At 42.2% G+C, this 20,504-nt stretch overlaps 2 protein-coding genes across 3 annotated transcripts in view; both read left to right on the top strand.

Moving 5' to 3' along the window:
- Positions 1-20,504, top strand: part of LOC129769292 (kinesin-like protein unc-104) — a 202,933-nt gene that overhangs the window by 20,501 nt on the left and 161,928 nt on the right. The gene's annotated exons all lie outside the window — the stretch shown is intronic.
- On the top strand, positions 5,151-11,617 carry LOC129766070 (uncharacterized). Its single transcript, XM_055766523.1, has 2 exons — positions 5,151-5,334; positions 5,388-11,617. The coding sequence occupies exon 2, from the start codon at positions 5,603-5,605 to the stop codon at positions 11,615-11,617; it is 6,015 nt and encodes a 2,004-aa protein (XP_055622498.1). The 5' UTR covers positions 5,151-5,334; positions 5,388-5,602.

The following is a 20,504-nucleotide window of genomic DNA, read 5'->3' as shown; positions in this document are numbered from 1 at the left end:
TGCGATTGGATCCTTGAACGTGCGCTTAGTAAGAAAACGTGAATGTGATAACGAAAAACAAATTTCGGGCGGGACGAAGTTTGCCGGGTCGGCTAGTATAAAATTAAAGCCAATGAGCCTTTGAAAAATCATAACTTTAAAACGGAAAAACACCTCTCTGATTTTAGGATATGTTATGTAAAAAACTATCAGCATTCAAGAAAAAATTAAAAAAATATAGCGCCGTTGGCCCCGAGACCATGAAAATTATAAAAAACAAATACGATCAATGATTATAAAAATAATATCCAATCTTTTTGCAAATGTAATATTTTTCCAAAAAAAATGGTTCATTGCCTTCAATTTGATATGTCGATCATAAAAAATAGGTTACTTCAAAAGTTTTTCAAATTTTTGAAAAAAAGTCATTTTTGTAAAAAAGGCAACCAAAGATAACCGAAGTACAAAATTTGTTGATTATCTTTGTGTGAGAACCATTATTTGAATCTCACGACAAATAGTAGCTTTGCATATACGAGGGCTGTCCGATAATCACCTCATCGCCCGAAGGTGTCAGTATCGCAAGAGAGATTACCTATTGTGTAGTACATTCTCGTAAACGGCTACTGTCAAAATTTCAGCCGAATCGGACTCGTAGTTTTGTTTTGACCGTGTGTGGAAGCGGACGTGTCCGCGGATTTTAGAAAAATGGAAATTCCGCCGTCGCCACGGCCAAATTGGTCGAATTGCACTACGAACTGCTGCCCCATCCACCGTATTCTCAAAGTTTGGCCCGGCGTTACTTTTTTTTTGTTTCCAAACTTGAAAAACTCACTCGCCGGCCATAATTTTGAGTTGAAAGAGGAGGTATCGCCGCCACGGAGGCCTACTTTGCAGACCTCGAGAAAACGTATTTTTCAGATGAATTAAGGGAGTATTCTAGTCTAGAAATTTGAAAAAACAAAATTTTTCTTCATATTTCCGTACTTTAGGCACTCAAGAATATACTCTAGAAAGGACTTATCCAAAATCCTATTACTTACCGAGTTATAGCCATTTTAGTGATGCAGCATCTAACCTAGTACGGCCATAACAATGAACTTCAAACATGTTTTTCGAAACTAGTTTTTTCAAACTGTGGAATTTATATGGATACAATCTGCAGGCATCTCTATATCGCATGAACCACTAAAAAATAATAATTTTTAAATTTTACTATTTTCAAAAAAATCGGGTAACGTAAGAAACAAACCTTTTAAACCGCATTTTGTTTTTCAAACGGCCTCAATTTTGTCAAAAAACATTTTTTTGACTTTTTTTTTTTTTTATCCAAAATATATATTTTATTAAGGCTCATATGGCGTCAGCCTAACGGGGCCGGGAGTTCAATATTTTGACAATGTTTGCTTAGACTATGTCAGTAATATGTAACCGATTACTCGCGGTTGATTCGAGGTTAGTATTACAAGTGTTCTCATAATTGGTATGTCGCAGTCTTCGATGCTCTGTACGTGTGCCCGACACGGGATACTTCCTATTGGGACGCAGCTGACCATTAATCAGCAACGCCCCCTAGTCTGTACCCCATATCTAGCGTGGTGCGTCTTTCTCGACTCGAGGAATCCAGGATAGAATGGTCACTAGCCGGCGCAATCATCAGCTCGTGTAGAGTTGTCATGAGCGGTACAACCTTTGGCTCTTGTTGAATAATCAGTGGACTGCACAACCTTCGGCCCGTGCATCTGTAAAGAGTGTGTGTATGTATTGCCGTGACTAAGTAAAAGTTTATCGATCGGATAGGAGGGATATGAAACGGGGACACAACGAAGGAAACATCATTAAACGTTGACATCGGCGTTTCTGAGGAACAGGTATAGATGAAGCAGAAGATCAGGATCCCGGCTACCTGAGATATCCCGGACGGGGATATCCGATTGTCTGCCTTGTGCTCTCAGTGCTCTGGAGAGCTGAGAGCGAGCAGCATGGAACCGGATACACGACCAGACAACATGCTCGATGTCGTGGTAGCCATCGCCACAATCACAAAGATTGTTTGCTGCGAGCCCAATGCGATAGAGATGCGCGTTTAGGTTGTAGTGATTGGACATAAGCCGAGATATCACGCGAATGAAATCATGACCTACATTCAATCCCTTGAACCATGCACTCGTCGAGACCTTAGGGATAATCGTGTGTAACCAACGACCGAACTCATCACCACTCCACATGCGCTGCCAACTTACGAGCGTATACTGACGAGGAATGTGGAAAAATTCATTATAAGCAATTTGCCTTTCAAAAAGTGTGCCTTCTAAAGCGCCCACCTTAGCTAGCGAGTCCGCTTTCTCATTCCCCGGAATCGAGCAATGAGAGGGAACCCATGCTAAGGTAATCTTGAATAATTTTTCGACCAAAACACTCAATAGTTGTCTTATTCTTGTTAGGAAATAAGATGAGCGTTTATCAACTTTCATTGAGCGGATTGCCTCTATTGAGCTGAGACTGTCTGAAAAAATAAAATAGTGGTCGATGGGCAATGTTTCAATGATCCCTAATGCGTAATATATCGCACCCAGTTCAGCGACATACACGGAACAAGGATCTTTGAGTTTGAAAGAGGCACTGGAATTTTCATTGAAGATGCCGAAGCCAGTGGACCCGTTTATGAATGAACCGTCAGTAAAGAACATTTTATCAGATCTAACTTTCCCATATTCTGCCGAAAATATCGGCGGAATAGAATCGGAGCGTAGGTGATCTGGGATTCCATGGATTTTTTGTCGCATGGACAGATAAAAAATGACAGAGGAATTGCAGAAGTATGGGAAGCAAACTTGGTTGGAGATGCCTGGTGAAGGGTGCACGTCGTGTGTAAGGTACTCATGGTATAAAGATATTTAACTTGACTGAGGAGTCAGTTGGAGTAGATTTTCGAAGTTATCAAATACCAATGGATTCATGATCTTGCAACGGATGAGAAATCTGTAGGATAATTCTGTGAACCGAAGAGTAAGCGGGGGTACTCCTGCCAAAACTTCGAGACTCGTCGTATGTGTCGAATGCAAACACCCCATGGCTATACGCAAGCAACGATATTGTATTCTCTCCAGCTTGAGAATATGAATCCTGGCAGCTGATCGGAAGCAAAAACTGCCATATTCTAACACTGATAATATCGTTGTTTTGTACAACTGAATGAGGTCTCCTGGATGGGCACCCCACCATGTTCCGGTAATTGTTTGGAGAAAATTGATTCTTTGCTGGCATTTCTGTTTCAAATACGCAATGTGTCTCCCCCAGGTACACTTAGAATCAAAATATACACCCAGGTATTTGAAAAACATAGAGTGTTGGATCGTTTTGCCGGATAGGTGAAGCTGGAATTGGGCGGGTTCGTGCTTCCTAGAAAAAACGACCATTTCAGTTTTCTCCGTAGAGAATTCGATACCCAGCTTGAGGGCCCACGTGAACAGATTGTTCAGGGTATCTTGCAACGACTTTTGCAGAACGACGGGATTAGTACCCGTGATGGAAATAACTCCATCGTCTGCAAGTTGTCTCAGCGTGCAGTCTCTAGTTAGACAATCATCCATATCATTGACGTAAAAACTGTACAAGAGGGGGCTTAGGCAGGAGCCTTGTGGTAGGCCCATAAAACTGTAACGAGAAGATTTCGAGTTGCCATGAGAGAAATTCATGTGCTTTTCTGACAGTAAATTGTACAGGAAATTGTTAAGAATTGGTGAAAGTCCACGATTATGAAGCTTCTCTGAGAGAATTTCCATGGAAACTGAATCAAATGCCCCTTTGATATCGAGAAAAACGGAAGCCATTTGTTCTTTGCGAGCAAATGCGATTTGGATTTCAGAAGATAGCAGCGCGAGACAATCGTTCGTCTCTTTACCTCGGCGGAAGCCAAACTGCGTATTTGACAGCAAATTGTTCGTTTCGACCCACTTGTCCAAACGAAGTAGAATCATTTTCTCTATCAATTTACGAATACAGGATAACATTGCAATCGGCCTATACGAGTTGTGATCGCAAGCCGGCTTGTTGGGTTTCCGTATGGCTATCACTCTCACTTGTCTCCAGTCATGCGGGACAATATTCAGCTCCAGAAACTTGTTGAACAAGTTCAGCAAACGCTGTTTTGCCAAGTCGGGAAGATTCTTCAACAAGTTGAATTTAATCTTGTCCGACCCCGGAGCTGAATTGTTACATGAGAGAAGGGCAATTGAGAATTCCACCATCGAAAAATTCTCATAATCGCTTTGAAGTGGAATGTCGCGTACGACGTTTCGTGCAGGAACGGTGTCGGGGCAAACCTTCCTTGCAAAGTTAAAAATCCAACGGTCAGAGTATTCCTCACTTTCGTTTGTATGGTTCCAGCCACGCATTTTTCTAGCCGTATTCCAAAGAGTGCTCATAGCGGTCTCCCTTGACAAACCATTGACGAACTTCCGCCAATATCCACGCTTTTTTGCTTTAATCAAACCTTTTAGTTTGGCTTCTAGAGCTTGGTACTTTAGAAACCATTCCACTAATCCAGTTTTCCTGAATTTTTTGAAAGCGGATGATTTTTCAAGGTAGACCTTTGAACATTCCTTGTCCCACCAAAGTGATGGAGGACGACGTCGGAAAGTGGTAGCCGGTACACGTTTCTTTTGAGCTTGAAGTGCACTATCGTAAATCAAACTCGATATAAAGTTATACTCTTCGAGTGGAGGAAGTTCATGCCTTGAAACAATTGCTTCAGATATTATTTCCGCAAATGTTCTCCAGTCAATATTCTTCGTGAGGTCATACGAAATATTGACTGACTCACGAGAGCTTGATTCATTAGCGATCGATAAAATTATTGGTAGGTGATCACTACCGTGGGGATCTTGGATTACCTTCCACATGCAATCCAGGGATAACGAAGAAGAGCATAGAGATATGTCTAGCATGCTTGCCCGTGCAGGAGGGTTGGCTATTCTGGTTGCTTCCCCAGTATTCAAAACTGTCAATTTGAAGTTGTCGCACAGATCATAAATCAAAGTGGCACGGTTGTCATTGTTACAACCACTGGGCACTAACGACGGTCGGCTTACCGATGTGATGCGAGGAACCTTGCGCCGAAATGTCAACTGATTCAATGACTGACAGATGCGGACAGAGAGAGAGAGAGGAATTGTTATATTAAAAAGTGACATGCAAAATAAGAAACGTGCTTACTAAATCTAAAGTTATCTTTCCTAAAATTATATGCGATATCTTCTTAAAACTAGCTTACAATAACCTTATCCTATTGATTATATTTAAACCTACTGCTGAACATTGAAATTGCTATACAACTAGCATAAACTGAATTATGTAAGTAAAACCTAAAATCAACCGTTCTTCACTTCACTAATTATCTGAATTAGTCAGCACATTCATTATCGCGGTCGCAGGATTTGACCATTGTTCGGTGCACTTGATGGGCTGAAACTAATTTTGTAAGTCTTGAAATATGATGCTGTTTGTTCATTTCAAATAAAAATATTATTTACAGTTTGAGCTGATTAAACCAAAACGAGCTGCTACAAAATTTAGTTGTTCTACTGTATATCCGAACAAATCTCAAAAAAATTATAACGAGATGACTGGAGAATGCAAGAAGTGCCACGGTCCGGACAATGACCAAATGGTAGCCTGTGATGAGTGTTCCAGTTGGTACCATTTCGCGTGTGTGGGTGAGTCCCCAGGGGTAGCGAAACGCCCATTCTGCTGCTCCGAATGCACGGAAGCTAGAAAGAAGAAAAACAAAAAGACAAGCAAAGTTGATTCAGCGAAGCTGTTGGAACCCAGAGATAAAAAAGCGGTATCATTAACTGGAGCTTCATCGAGCAAAAGCGTCACATCTAAAATACATGCTAGTGAGACTTGTCAAAAGAAAACGGCTAAACAGTCAAAACCCTTGGAGGAAAGTGATGCAAAATCCGTCGTAACCCATTCCAGTCGTACATCGCGATCACGATTGGAACTGGAATTTAATCGTATGGCGGAAGAGTTAGTTTTGCGAGAAAAGCAGCTACAGGATGAGAAAGCGATTAAGGATAAAAAGTTGGAAATCGATCGTTTCTTCCTTCAAAAGAAGTTGGCACAAGAAAAGGAGCTGAGAGAGAAGGAACTCGCTCAGGAGAAAGAACTACTTGAGCAGCAATTGAAGGACCATATCGAATTTCGAGACCGTCAACGCCTGCTGCGTGAAAGGTTTCAGAAAGAAAAATATGAAATTTTATCAGCCAATTTGGACGAGGAAGGGGCGGTTGGAGGCGATATTGGAGATACTCTACCGGGCGAAGATGAGGAACAAGATAATGAGCATAAGGTTCAAGACTGGTTAAATAAAGAAGGAAACCAGAAAATTCATAAGCGACATCCAAAGGTTCCTGAAGTGCCTTCCGTTGTTACGTCAAACCAAACCAAAGAATCATCCAAGATTTCGTGCAAAAGACGGGATGATTCAAGCAGTGACTCGTTGGAAGCAAGCAACTCGGAGGGAGAACAATTCGATCGTGAGTCTGACCACAGTAAAATCCCTGGCAGACATTATGGACCAACTAAGGCACAACGAGCAGCCCGCCAAATTCTTTCAAAAAGGCTTCCCATATTCACCGGAAAATTAGAGGAGTGGCCGCTGTTTTACAGCAGTTTTGTCAATTCTACAGAAGCGTGTGGATTTTCACACATTGAGAATTTAGTACGCTTGCAGGAATGCCTGAAAGGGCCCGCACTTGAGGCTGTTCGTAGCAGGCTGCTGCTACCACAGGCCGTACCTCGAGTTATTGAGACGCTCCGCATGCTATATGGACGTCCTGAGCAATTGATCCATACGCTCCTGAACAAGGTACGGAAAACAGATTCGCCGAGAGCGGATCGTTTGGAAACGTTTATTCCGTTCGGAATCGCAGTACAAGAACTTTGCGATTATTTGGAGGCTGCACGGTTCCATGATCACCTCGTTAACCCTCTGCTCATCCAAGAGCTGGTGGACAAACTCCCAGCACCCACTAAGCGAGAGTGGGTGCAGTTCAAACGTTTTGAAAAGCCTGTCACACTGCGCACATTTGCTCAGTTTACATCAAAATTAGTCGCCGAAGCTAGTGAAGTCACACTCGTAATGGATACAAAAACAAAATCCGCCAAGGGGAGAGGAAATGAAAAAGGATTTGTAAGCACGCATTCAGGTGAGCAAAGCGTGCCTTCTGTTAAACGTAGTAGCCAATGCCGAATATGTCAGAAGGGTGACCACCGGGTGCGAAATTGTGAAGATTACCGTCGTCTAAATCTAGCAGAACGTGTGAGGATCATGAATCAACAGAAGCTTTGTGAACGATGCTTAAACGAACATGAGGGTTGGTGCAGATTTAAAATTACTTGTAACGTCGGCGAATGTCGGCAGCACCACCATCCTCTGGTTCATCGAGAACGATCGTCTGGTTCATCGAATCACCATCCTGCTTTGGCACCGACTAATGGGATCAACTGTGCACATGTCAACACTTCAGTATCAATCATCTTCAGAATCGTTCCAGTTACATTATTCAATGGAACGAGGTCTTTGAACACGCTTGCATATTTGGACGAAGGATCATCACTTACTCTTATTGAGCAAAGCCTCATTCGTGATTTGAGAGCCAGTGGAATATCGCAACCTTTGAAACTTCGTTGGACCGGGAATATTGTTCGTCAAGAGCCCAACTCAGAATGTGTATCTTTGGAGATTAGTGGGTTGGACAAAGGTCAACGGTTTGACTTAAAGGAGGCGCATACCGTGGAGAGATTATGCCTACCCAAACAAAAAATCAACCTCCGTGAGATTATACGCCAACATCATCATTTGAACGGTGTGGATACAGCCGACCTAACTGGAGCTCAACCCAAACTCCTAATTGGACTAGATAATGCCTACCTACTAGCACCTTTGGAGTCCCGTGTAGGAAATCCAGATGAACCGATTGGCGTTAGATCGCATCTGGGATGGTCGGTCTATGGACCTAGGCAAACCACGACGTCAGATGCATATATCGGACATCATGATGAATGTTCCAATGAGGACCTGCATAAGCTGATGCGCAAATATTTCATGATCGAAGAACAGGAGGGAACAGTTCATCAACTTCCTGAATCTGATGTAGACCGCCGAGCTAGAGAAATCATGCAGAAGACGACTATTAAACTGGACGGTTTCTACGAAACGGGCCTAGTTTGGAGGTTGGACGATTTTTCATTCCCAGATAGTCTCCCGATGGCATTACAGCGACTTCGAAGCTTGGAACGCCGTCTGAATAAAAATCCGACATTAGACCAACGAGTTCGACAGCAGATCCAAGAATACCAGGACAAAAAATACATTCACAAGGTGACCGCCGAGGAATTAGCTAACGCGAATCCAGCTCGAGTGTGGTATTTACCCATCAATGTCGTTTTGAATCCCAAAAAACCGGATAAAGTACGATTGGTTTGGGACGCAGCTGCACAAGTGCAAGGAGTGTCTTTAAATTCCATGTTACTTGCTGGCCCTGATTTGTTGGTTCCACTGCCTGCAGTTCTTCAACCATTCAGGGAGCGAGAAGTCGGTTTCGGAGGTGATCTGAAAGAGATGTTTCACCGGTACAAAATTCGTGATGCCGACAAGCAAGCTCAGCGCTTCGTGTTCCGCACCAACCGCGAAGGACAACCGGAGATCTTCATCATGGATGTTGGAACGTTTGGCGCTTCTTGCTCCCCAGCATCGGCTCAATACATCAAGAACCACAACGCCTCCCAATACGCGGAACATTTTCCAGAGGCATCTCGTGCTATCATTCGTCAGCATTATGTTGATGATTACCTCGACAGTGCTGACACCGTCGAGGAGGCTGTGGAGCGCGCTAGACAGGTCCGATTTATTCATTCGCAAGCGGGGTTTATTGTCCATAAGTGGATTTCGAATTCACAAGTATTTCTCGAAGAAATTGGAGAACGTGAGTCGGTCGACAAGGTATCTCTCCATCTAGACGAAGAAGCTGTGGAACGTGTTCTAGGGCTTATCTGGTGGCCCAAGGAAGATGTCTTCATGTTCTCAACCGCTGTACGAGAAAATCTATCCCCGTATCTACTTGCTTCGGATAGACCAACGAAGAGAATAGCGCTCAGTTGCATTATGAGCCTTTTCGACCCTTTGGGCTTGCTAGCACCCTTCACCCTACATGGAAAAATATTATTACAGGATCTGTGGAGGAGCGGCTGCGGATGGGACCAGCATATTAATGACGATTGCTTCGAAAAATGGACGTGGTGGAGAAAGTCACTCTCAGGAGTTGAGAAGCTGAAGATACCTCGATGCTATTTAAAAGGAGCTCCACCGTCAGCTTACGATACCGTACAACTTCACGTTTTCTGTGACGCCAGCTCACAAGCATATGGTTGCGCTGCATACTTCCGTTTAGAAACACGTTTTGGGATCGTTTGCAGTTTGGTGATGGCTAAAACCAAAGTAGCTCCCCTGAAGCAACTTTCAATTCCTCGAATGGAGCTTCAGGCAGCTGTTCTTGGGGCTCGATTGTCGAATACGGTTGTTGCAAACCATAAAATAAAAATCTCGAAACGCATACTCTGGTCGGATTCTAAAACTGTGCTATCCTGGATTCAGTCCGATCAAAGGAGATATAAACCTTTCGTCGGATTCAGGATTGGAGAAATTCTGCAAGAAACATCCGTTGACGAATGGCGGTACATACGAACAAAGATGAACATTGCAGATATAATTACCAAAAAACGGAAAGAAAGTACTTTAACCTCAGACGGAGCGTGGTTTCGTGGACCGAAAATATTGTACTCACCAGAAGCAAACTGGACAACAATAAACGAATTATCACCAGATACACCAGAGGAGCTACGCGCATGTCATCTGTTCCACGGAGCAGAACTGAGTTTGGGATCAATTATCGATGTCACTCGTATATCTCGGTGGAACGTACTGCTTAGAACAGTAGCATGCGTCCTTCGATTCATCTCCAACTGCAGATTGAAACAGCTGGGGAAACCGCTTGAAGCTGTACCAACCACTGAAAATGTCAGTAAATTTATACGACGAACTGAAAGTTCTATCATCATGCCCCTGAAGCAGGAAGAATATGAGGTTGCCGAAAATATCCTGTGGAAATTAGCCCAACGCGATGTATTTGGAGACGAAATCACAACGCTGCTTCGGAATCAACAGTCACCAAAAGAGGACTGGATGACGATTGAGAAGAAGAGTACCTTATTTAAACTTGGTCCCTTCTTAGACGAACATCAGGTTCTACGAGTGGATGGACGCTTAAGTGAGGCTGAACATATTCCGTACGATACACGATTTCCAATAATTCTGCCCAAAGACCACCCAGTGACCAATCGCTTATTGGAACATTATCACCAACTTTTTGGTCACGCTTATAAGGATACAGTTGTCGCCGAGATACGTCGACGATTCTACATTCCCAAAATACGAACGTGCGTTGCGAAGATCATTGGGAGTTGCCAATCGTGTAAAGTAAGGAAGACTAAACCGCAAACACCTAGGATGGCACCACTCCCTGTTGAGAGAATAACACCATTCGTACGACCCTTCAGCTATGTAGGGATTGATTATTTTGGCCCTATTGAGGTGGTGGTTGGTAGGCATCTGGAAAAAAGGTGGATAGTCCTCTTCACATGTTTTTCAGTACGCGCAGTTCATTTAGAAGTGGCATACAAGCTAGATACTGCATCGTGCATAATGGCTATTCGACGATTTGTGCTACGGCGAGGACCTCCAATCACCATCTTTTCAGATAACGGGTCTAACCTCAAGGCGGCCAACAAGGAGCTCCAAGAGCAGATAAAACGAATAGATTTGGCCTCCGCGAACGTGTTCACCAACGCTCGTACAAGTTGGAGATTCTCGCCACCCTCTGCGCCTAACATGGGGGGCGTTTGGGAGCGCATGGTGCGCTCCGTTAAGCAGGTGATGTCGGAACTGAACGTCGGAAGAAGGATGAACGATGAGATTTTGTTGACAGTGATTGCTGAGGCAGAGGAAATAGTCAACTCGAGACCTCTAGTGTATACGTCTCAGGACTCGGAGTCTGCAGAAACACTTACACCCAACAGTTACCTCAGAGGAATTACGTCGTGTTTACAAAATCCTGCCATCCCTCCAACGGACCAAGCGGAAGCTCTTCGGAACTCGTACAAGCGCTCGCAGTTCATTGCTGATGGACTCTGGGAAAGATGGATCAAGGAATATTTGCCTACTCTGAACTATCGCAGTAAGTGGTTAGAAGAGCATAAACCCTTAGAACCAGGGGATCTCGTATTCATCGTTGACGATCATGGAAGGAATGGATGGATACGCGGTAAAATTGAAACAGTCATCATCGGTAAAGACAAACGGATCAGGCAGGCTATGGTACGTACAGCACAAGGTCTATATCGTCGTCCAGTGAACAAGCTGGCAGTGATTGAGGTGGCATCTTCTTGTAAATCTGTTCCTGAAGCTAGTTCCGGACAAGGTTTACGGGCCGGGGAACTGTTACAACCACTGGGCACTAACGACGGTCGGCTTACCGATGTGATGCGAGGAACCTTGCGCCGAAATGTCAACTGATTCAATGACTGACAGATGCGGACAGAGAGAGAGAGGAATTGTTATATTAAAAAGTGACATGCAAAATAAGAAACGTGCTTACTAAATCTAAAGTTATCTTTCCTAAAATTATATGCGATATCTTCTTAAAACTAGCTTACAATAACCTTATCCTATTGATTATATTTAAACCTACTGCTGAACATTGAAATTGCTATACAACTAGCATAAACTGAATTATGTAAGTAAAACCTAAAATCAACCGTTCTTCACTTCACTAATTATCTGAATTAGTCAGCACATTCATTATCGCGGTCGCAGGATTTGACCATTGTTCGGTGCACTTGATGGGCTGAAACTAATTTTGTAAGTCTTGAAATATGATGCTGTTTGTTCATTTCAAATAAAAATATTATTTACAGTTTGAGCTGATTAAACCAAAACGAGCTGCTACAAAATTTAGTTGTTCTACTGTATATCCGAACAGTCATCGTAGAGTGATCCCCATGCTGTTCCATGGGAGTTAAAATCACCTAAGATTACCCGCGGCTCCGGCATTGCCTCGATAGTGTCCAAGAACTGATGGCGGTCTACCGTAGTTCTGGGAGGGATGTATATCGAAGCAATGCAGAGGTCTTTACCATTGATTTGTGTCTGGCAAGCAACAACTTCAATGCCTGTCATCGATGGGAGAGTGACTCTATAGAAGGAGTGACATTTTTTAATCCCCAATAGTACGCCACCAAACGAGTCATTTCGATCGAGGCGAATAATGTTGAAATCGTGGAAATTCAGCTCATCGGCTGAAGAAAGCCATGTTTCACAGAGAGAAAATACATCACAGTTAGAGCTGTGAACTAAAAATTTAAACTGATCTAGTTTAGGAATAATGCTTATGCAATTCCACTGTATTACAGTGGTCAAATCCTTGACCTCTTGCACTGAATCAGGCATCGAGGGAAATGAACGCTGCCAAAAAACCACATTTTTCATTCAAAAATGTTCTCACAATCGGAAGCAAACATAATACTATGCTTTTAAGAGGGTCGTTTATATTTAAAGCATTTAAAATGTTGTCCACCAGGTCAGAAAGCGCAAGCAAGCCAGATTGTGGCTGTTGCCTCGACCGCGAAAAAGGAGCAGACGTGTTGGATGCTGCTCCGGGAAGTGCTGAGGACCCCTGGTGCGTAGAAGAACCGCTTAAACCAGGAGGTACTTGCTTCGGTCTATTCTCAGCACGTTCGATTCGAGTTTTCATTCCAACTTGGTTAGTTTCGGTTTTCTTTCTGGGGAGTGATGGAAAAGAAGTAATTTTTCTTTTCCTGATGGCACCCTGCGATGTACAGGAACTTCCTGCATTGGGAGCGTCAGCAACAGGCTCGTCGTTCTGCAGAATGGAGTAGGGATTGTCTTGAGTCGTTGGAACGGAACTCTTAAGCATTTCTGCATAAGTCCGCTTGGAACGTTCTTTTAAGGAACGCTTGATTTTTTCCCCTCGTTGTATGTACACCGGGCATTGAGTAAGATCATGAGGAGTCCCGCCGCAATGAAGACACTTGCGCTCTTTCGGGCAAGGATTCTCATCATGGCTCTCTCCACAATCTGCGCAACGTTTTTTGTTGCAACAATAGGCGGCCGTGTGACCGAGTTGCATACATTTGTTGCATTTCATTACCCGGGGTACAAACAACCGAACAGGTAAACGAAGTGCACCTATTGCAACGTAGTTTGGAAGGGCGGAACCCTCAAATGTCACACGAAAAGAGTTTGTCCGATTGAGAACTCTTTTGTCATTTTTAAGTGACACAGATTTCAGTCGATCGCATGCAAGAATCTTCACACTTTTAAGTGAAGAGTTCTTGAAGCGACCGACACCATCGAGTATCTCTTTTCGAGTCAAACCCTTTTCGTTTATTACACCGTCTATTTCAACGTTGCAACAGGGTACGTATACGCGATACTCGATCGCAAAGAGATCACAGCGCGTTATTTCATTCGCTTGGGTTCTGCTGGAGACGACAACTCGTAATTTGTCTGGCCCCATCCGAGTAATCTCGGTAACTTCGGAAAATTTCTGTGTCAACTCTTTTGAGATGCGAATGACGTTAAGAGGTTTGGATTTTCGTCTAAAGTATACGATAAATGGGCCTTTGGCGCCATCAGGGTATTCTTTTAGACGAAAATCCTGCTTCTCGTCTTTTTCCTCATCTTCAGAGCTTTCTATCTCGTAAACAGAATTTTCCTCCTCATCTTCTGTTTCATCCTCCTGCTCTTCAGGAGGAGGTTCATTATCTGATATATTCTTTGGCGTGGATGGGGGATCCTCCCCGCCCTCTGCCATATTAATAAAAACGAAGAAGTAGACAACTGTTCGATATGAACAGAATATAATAATTTGGAAAATATAAATTAGTAAAAGAAATTATATTTCTATATTAGTTATTGTGGAAAATTTTATTTATTTCAATTTTTGTTATTATGTGTAATTTGAAAATGAAAAAAGTTCCAATAATAGTTCAACGGTGATGTATCAAAATGGACACCCCTAAATGCCAACGCTTGCCGATTTGGTAAACACAAAGTTTAAACAATGGTGTAAATCGTGCACAGAAGCTATACAGAATGATGGAAGAAGAAAGGGGAAAATAAACTTCTACTTGCCGCCGCTGTGTAGCGTGTGTGATGATGTGTCTTGCTGCCGGATTGTCTCGATAGCGCACCACTTTTTATGAGCTTTACTTCGCTCGCAGCGCACCAGATGAAAAAATACACACTAGAGACTTGTGAGACTTTTTTTGACTTGTCCGAGGTTCATGCGATATCGACATTTTCACTGTTTTAGAATCTGTTCGATTTTTTTGTTTCAGATAACCAGAAGGGCTAGAATCGTGTACGCCATGGCACAACTTTTTTTTTGAACCCCCTCACATCATCAGCTCTTAACTATTCTAGCTATGTACATTTTTTCTCCGTTCAATTTTTATTTTATTGTTAAAAGATAGATGAACAAATAATGATGTAATGGATAGTATTCTTCGTTTTATTTTTGCGGAGCTCGAAAAAACGTCTGAAATTCGTTTCTCTACACTAAAATACGCCTTAAATAAGTTGAAACATCGCTGGGTCAAGTGTATCGAGCTAAAAGAAGACTGTAGAGAAATAAATCGTCACTTTTCCAAAATTTTTGATTTTTTTTAGGGCTAAGTACTTATTGGATTGCCCTCGTATATTGCAAGGGATAGCAGCGTTAAAAATGAAAAATATAATCTGACTACCTAAGCATCTAGCTAGCTAAATATTCACATAGTTTGTACTCTCTGACAATTATGAGTCATGATCTGTTGCAGTAGTGGAATATGAATTATTCACTTTGCGTAGTTCGTATGATTCTGCTGCTTCACGATGCATGAAAAGGTACGACATGCAATGAGTATTCTAGAACGCGAAATTGGGATTGACATTTTTTTTCAGATGTCAAATGTCTTAAAATTGCATGAAAAGTCGAGATTTCCTGTCATCTGATTTTTTTTTGTCAAAAATCGATTTTTCAAACGATTTCATGTACTCCTCCCTTGGCTAATTTTTCGGTTTCCAAGAAGTTCAATTTTGACGTTTGCGGCACTAGTAAATGAAGCTCGATTGAGCTAATATTTTTTTTTTGTATTTTATCGTCCAATTAAATATTTCGCAGGAGTTCCCGCATGTTCCCGCTGGGCGCACTGCTTTTTCAAGCGTTCAAGCGTACCGCAACTGAATCTCGTCTACTGTCAACGGCCGACGAATTAAAATCTCACAGCGTGGAAAATTATCCAGCAAGTCACCGACACGGTTAGAGAAAGTGAATTTAGAGGTTTGAAAAAAGTCTGAAAAATTAAAATATTCCTATTGTTCCTAGAATAATTTGTTGCTATAAGAAACCAAAAGGTTAGCCAAGTACGTTGAATAGATCCCACGCGGAGGTCATATTTGTACCCGCTTTGTACACCGAAAGTGTGAGTAAAAATAGATTACAACCTTTGTTGTAATCTTTGTTTGGCGAAACCGTAAATCGGGTTTGTAACTTGGCAGTAAGGGCGTTTAGACAACACTTGACATTTTACAGTTATTCAAATGTTTATCTCATGAAAAATAACATTTTATTAATTCTGATTGACGCGTAGAAATATTTCCTTCCAATTGATACAAACATCTTTCCGATCTATTAAGAAATGTTCGAGTTATAAACATTCGAAATCTTTCATTTTTTCCTGCACGTTCTGTATTTAGGTTTTCAATTCACCCCCATATACTCCGGTTAGACGTAGTCCTTTTCCTGGAAGTTAACTTAGTTAGTTTTTCCTGGAAGTTAACTTATTTAAGAAAGTTTCGTTTGAAAGTTCGAGATGACCATTTTTATTGGAATTGGATCCGTAATGTTGTCCAGTATGCCAGAGTTGTCGAGCGAGATACAAATCAGTACTTGAATTTGGTTTCAGCTATACGCAAGCAGATGTAGGGGAAGACGGGGTAAGACCTACCGGCGGGGTAAGACGGACCACTTCTAGTTTTATAAGAAATCCTCAGTATTTTGGCAAATATGCTACGCAAGAAGCATTAATAGCACATTTTTGTCATTTCGAAACACCTGAGAAACACTTGAGCGCACGAAATATAAAAATTGTAAACAAAACAAAGTTTTCGTCCATTGTGGTTGCAAACGATCAAATTTTCAAGGTAACAAAAATAAGGATTTCTCCAGCAAAAACTGTATATTCCGTTAGTTGTCAGTGTCCCAGTCATTCAGTAGATTGTTCCGGTTCTGCCTGCGTGAAAAGGTATGTTATATACAATATAAAGTGCGTGTAAAGTGCAAAATAATGCAAAAGATGTTCTGGGGGGAAGACGGACCATTTTCGACGGGGTAAAAGCGCCACACGTTGTGAACTAGTGGACCATTTGCTGCAGCTGGAGAATCCATTCTACGCCATCACAATGCGAGATGTCAAGGAACTGACAATCGAGCTGGCTGAACGAAACAACATATCGAATCGAAACTAGAAATGCGTACTTCGGGGTTATTCAGACTTCACGTGAACAGATTTTGAGAGATTTTAGACCCACGTAGATAATCGTCCTTATAGATTCCGAAAATTTGGTAAATTTTTCACGAATATTTTCAAAACTCTGCACGTGGAATATGGATGGTCTTTCCAGAAGTTTGTGTGTAGTTTATGAACTTTAGACCACACTGTTCCTGTTATTTTTACTAGACTAAACTGTTTGAAAATAGCATCGCTCCGTCTTATCTCGTAATGAACCGTTTTACCCCGCGGGTGGTCTTTCATACCCCGCCAGTAAAATAAAATGTATTTTTTACCATTTCAAAAATGAATAAAAAAACGCCAAAAAGTTATATAATCAACAGTTTCACATTTTTTAGTAGTACAGGGTTTTCCATTTCGGGCTTCCGAAAGTATACAGCCCTGCGCTGACAACCGTTTGACATAGCTGTCAACCAAAGTGTCATATCGTTAGTTGAATGTCTGCCATTTTACAATATGGATCATTTTAGCATCGCACAATGTGTTAATTTTGTTAAATTATACTATAAAAATGACGAAAAACCGGCAAATGTTTTTCGAGCATTACGGACGGATTTTGGTCGTCATGGACGGCCTACAGAGCACACAATCGCTAATGTAGTGCGTAAATTCGAACAAACTGGATCCGTTGCGGATATTGTGAAACCTGTGCATCATCGTAATGTGCGTTCGGCCGAAAATATTGCTGCTGTTGCTGCCAGTGTCGAGGATGACCCGAATGTTTCGATTCCACCGCGTGCTCAGCAATTGGGCTTGTCAAACAAATCATTGTGGCGAATTTTGCATTTGGACTTGCACCTACATCCATATAAAGTCCAACTGGTACAAAAATTAGAGCGTGGTGACCATGGAATGCGTCGGGCATACGTCGATTGGGTGAACGAACAACAGCCGCAAAATGCTGAATTTTCGCATCAAATTTTCTTCAGCGATGAGGCACATTTCGAGCTCGGTGGCTATGTGAACACCCAAAATTTCCGAATATGGGGCTCAGAAAATTCACACGTGATTGTTGAGAGGCCATTGCATTCGCCAAAAGTCACTGTTTGGTGCGCATTATGGTCTGGTGGAGTCATCGGGCCGTATTTCTTTGAAAATGAGGACGGCGAGACGGTAACTGTGAATGGTGAGCGCTATGGCCGCATGTCAACCCTTTTTTTTGCCACGAATTGAAGATATGGATACGGATGACATGTGGTTTCAGCAGGACGGCGCCACGTGCCACACAACACGACCGAACATGGCCATATTGCGAACGAAATTTGAGGGACGCATAATTTCGCGTTTTGGTGATGCCAATTGGCCGTCCAGATCATGCGATTTGAACCCGCTAGACTTTTTTTTGTGGGGTTATGCGAAAGACTGTGCCTGTGCCAACTCTCCGCAAACTCTTGAACATTTTAAAGACAACATTCGTGAAGTTATGACCGAGAGGTAGCCCCATATGTGCCGAAAAGTCATCAAAAATTACCTGTTCCGGATTAAGGTGTGCTAGGAAGCCCTAGGTGGACATTTGAATGATGTTGTATTTCACACATAATGGCATAAACCAAACTTTGAAATAAAAGTTTCATCGAATTTCGAATTCTAAGTGTTTTATTTCAATTTACTTTCGGAATTTAAAGTTGGAAAACCCTGTATATTATTATATACTCAAAGATATGCAGCATAAACAATAGGGGAAATCCGGAAGGATGTTTGACTAAAAAATGGTTTTCATAGGGGGCGGTCTTACCCCGTCTTCCCCTAGAGTTTAACCCTGATTGCAACCTGCTGAACAGAATCGCGATTCGACAAGGGAACTAATCTTGAAAATTGAATCGAATATCCAGCGTATTTACAATGGAGATTTTACTGCGATTAGTACTCCTTCGTTTTGCAGGAGATGCCTGGATGTCTAATCGTAGCCAGGTTTTTGTTATAACTACGATAACTACGCTAGCAGCCGGATAATGACAACAGAAACTCATTTGATTCAATCCTCTTACAAAGCCTCTCACATTTTGATAGTAAACCGATAAAACTTCAACCACATGATTCGTCGATGTATGGGCGTTGTTTTGATAGTGCGAAAACTTGTTGAGGATAAACGTCTCTTGGAATTGTTGAAAGATAATACCAAAATTCGCCAACAAATTAATTCAGCAATTTACTGCAAAAAATTCCCTTTGACGAGTCAATGTCAATGTTACCAGTATGTCTACCGCAGTTATAAAGATAAAAATAACTGTTGAACAAGTAATTGAACTTTTGAAACAACTGGTCTTCCGAAATTAACACCGATATCACCCTCGGTTGACTCAGTCCTCTTGCCGACCAACAACATGTACAGACGGCAGGACCTATTCTGGATGAAAATAACAACATCAGCAGAAAGACCGAATACAAACTATATACACTCAAATGGTGCCAGCCTGTCCGCGGCCAAATACATAAAAATCGTCGCTGTTACTACTGCTTTTTGCTCCACTGTTACCGCCACTAACTTCGAGTGGAAGTTGTTATTTCATATTCATTTCCACAGCCAGTGGCACCAGGCCCCATTCTCCACTCCCCCCAGCCGAGAATTCGTGTGTCTCGAATGTCGTCATAATCTGCAGCTAAGCAGATATAGGCAGATGGAGACGCGCGGCTGATCGTGCGGGAGCTTTTGTTTCCCGTTCGCGTTTATGTGATGAGCAAAGTTTTGAAAACCACAACTTTCACATCGCAGAAGCGCACTTCGAAAGAAACGGAAGATCTGTGTAGTTCTCCGGCGCATACCATATATACATAATATACCTTGAATGTGTCGTTTCGTTTGGGCAGCTTTCCTTCCACATGCATATTCGCTCGCCAGGAGCCATTTTTTCTACTTTCCATCTATAATTTTATGCGCAAAAGTACTCTTTTTCTTTGCCTTCAGGGCTCCAATTTAGTGTGTCACTACCTAGGATGTTTCTAGTCGTTGCACGAAACGATGCCTTGCTGATCAGGTTTCACTGGTGAAAGCATAACATGCATATCTAATTATGATGAAACTTTTTACTGGTTACAATGAAGATGAAGTAGCACCCATAAGAAATGGGAAAATAGTCCGGTTAATTAGGTGCACGAGCGCTGTGAGATTCTACGGAAAGGGGAAAAATAATGTCTATTTTTTCTATCGAATCATTAGTTGTTAACAGCAGTATGGGAATCTGGTTCCTCTGCAATAACACTCCGACTTTAATAGAATGTTAAGCTCCACTGTCCAACATGAGCCCACACAGCGTATTAAAGGGTGTGTCACATAAAATTGCATCACGGAGAAAACGCTGTACAAATTTAATTTTTAGGAATTATGTCTTCAGCTTTCGCTTATAATCAGATAAGAGTGTATAGATCACGTTGGCCATGCTTCACTGTCAATTTTTCGTAAATTTGGAAAAATGTCGTCGAACGAAAAAGAGCGTCGTGAAATAATCCTGTGCACTCATTTCGAGAATCCAGAGTTGTCACATCGGGACATCGGTAAGATGCTGGGAATCGTCCAATCCACGGTCAGCAGAGTACTAAAACGATACTTCGAGAACCTAACCATCGACCGGAAGGTGAAGAACGGCAAAAATGGATGCTCCGTCAGTGAAAAAGATCACAAGCGCGTAGTTAAGCAGTTTAGACGTGATCCGAGAAGTTCGGTTCGGGATGTCGCCAATAAGTTGAATTTGTCAAGTTCATTCGTCCAGCGGACCAAGCAGCGTGAGGCAGAGCTGCGATTTGTCGTGAGAATCAAGTGGTGGTACTCACAAAGATAATCAACAAATTTTGTACTACGTTTATCTTTGGTGACCATCCCAAAGCCAGTT

This window comes from Toxorhynchites rutilus, chromosome 2 (genome assembly GCF_029784135.1).
Source record: "Toxorhynchites rutilus septentrionalis strain SRP chromosome 2, ASM2978413v1, whole genome shotgun sequence".
Classification (NCBI taxonomy): domain Eukaryota; kingdom Metazoa; phylum Arthropoda; class Insecta; order Diptera; family Culicidae; genus Toxorhynchites; species Toxorhynchites rutilus.
Note: the sequence above shows the minus strand (reverse complement) of the source record. Positions and strands in the feature narration are given on the sequence as shown.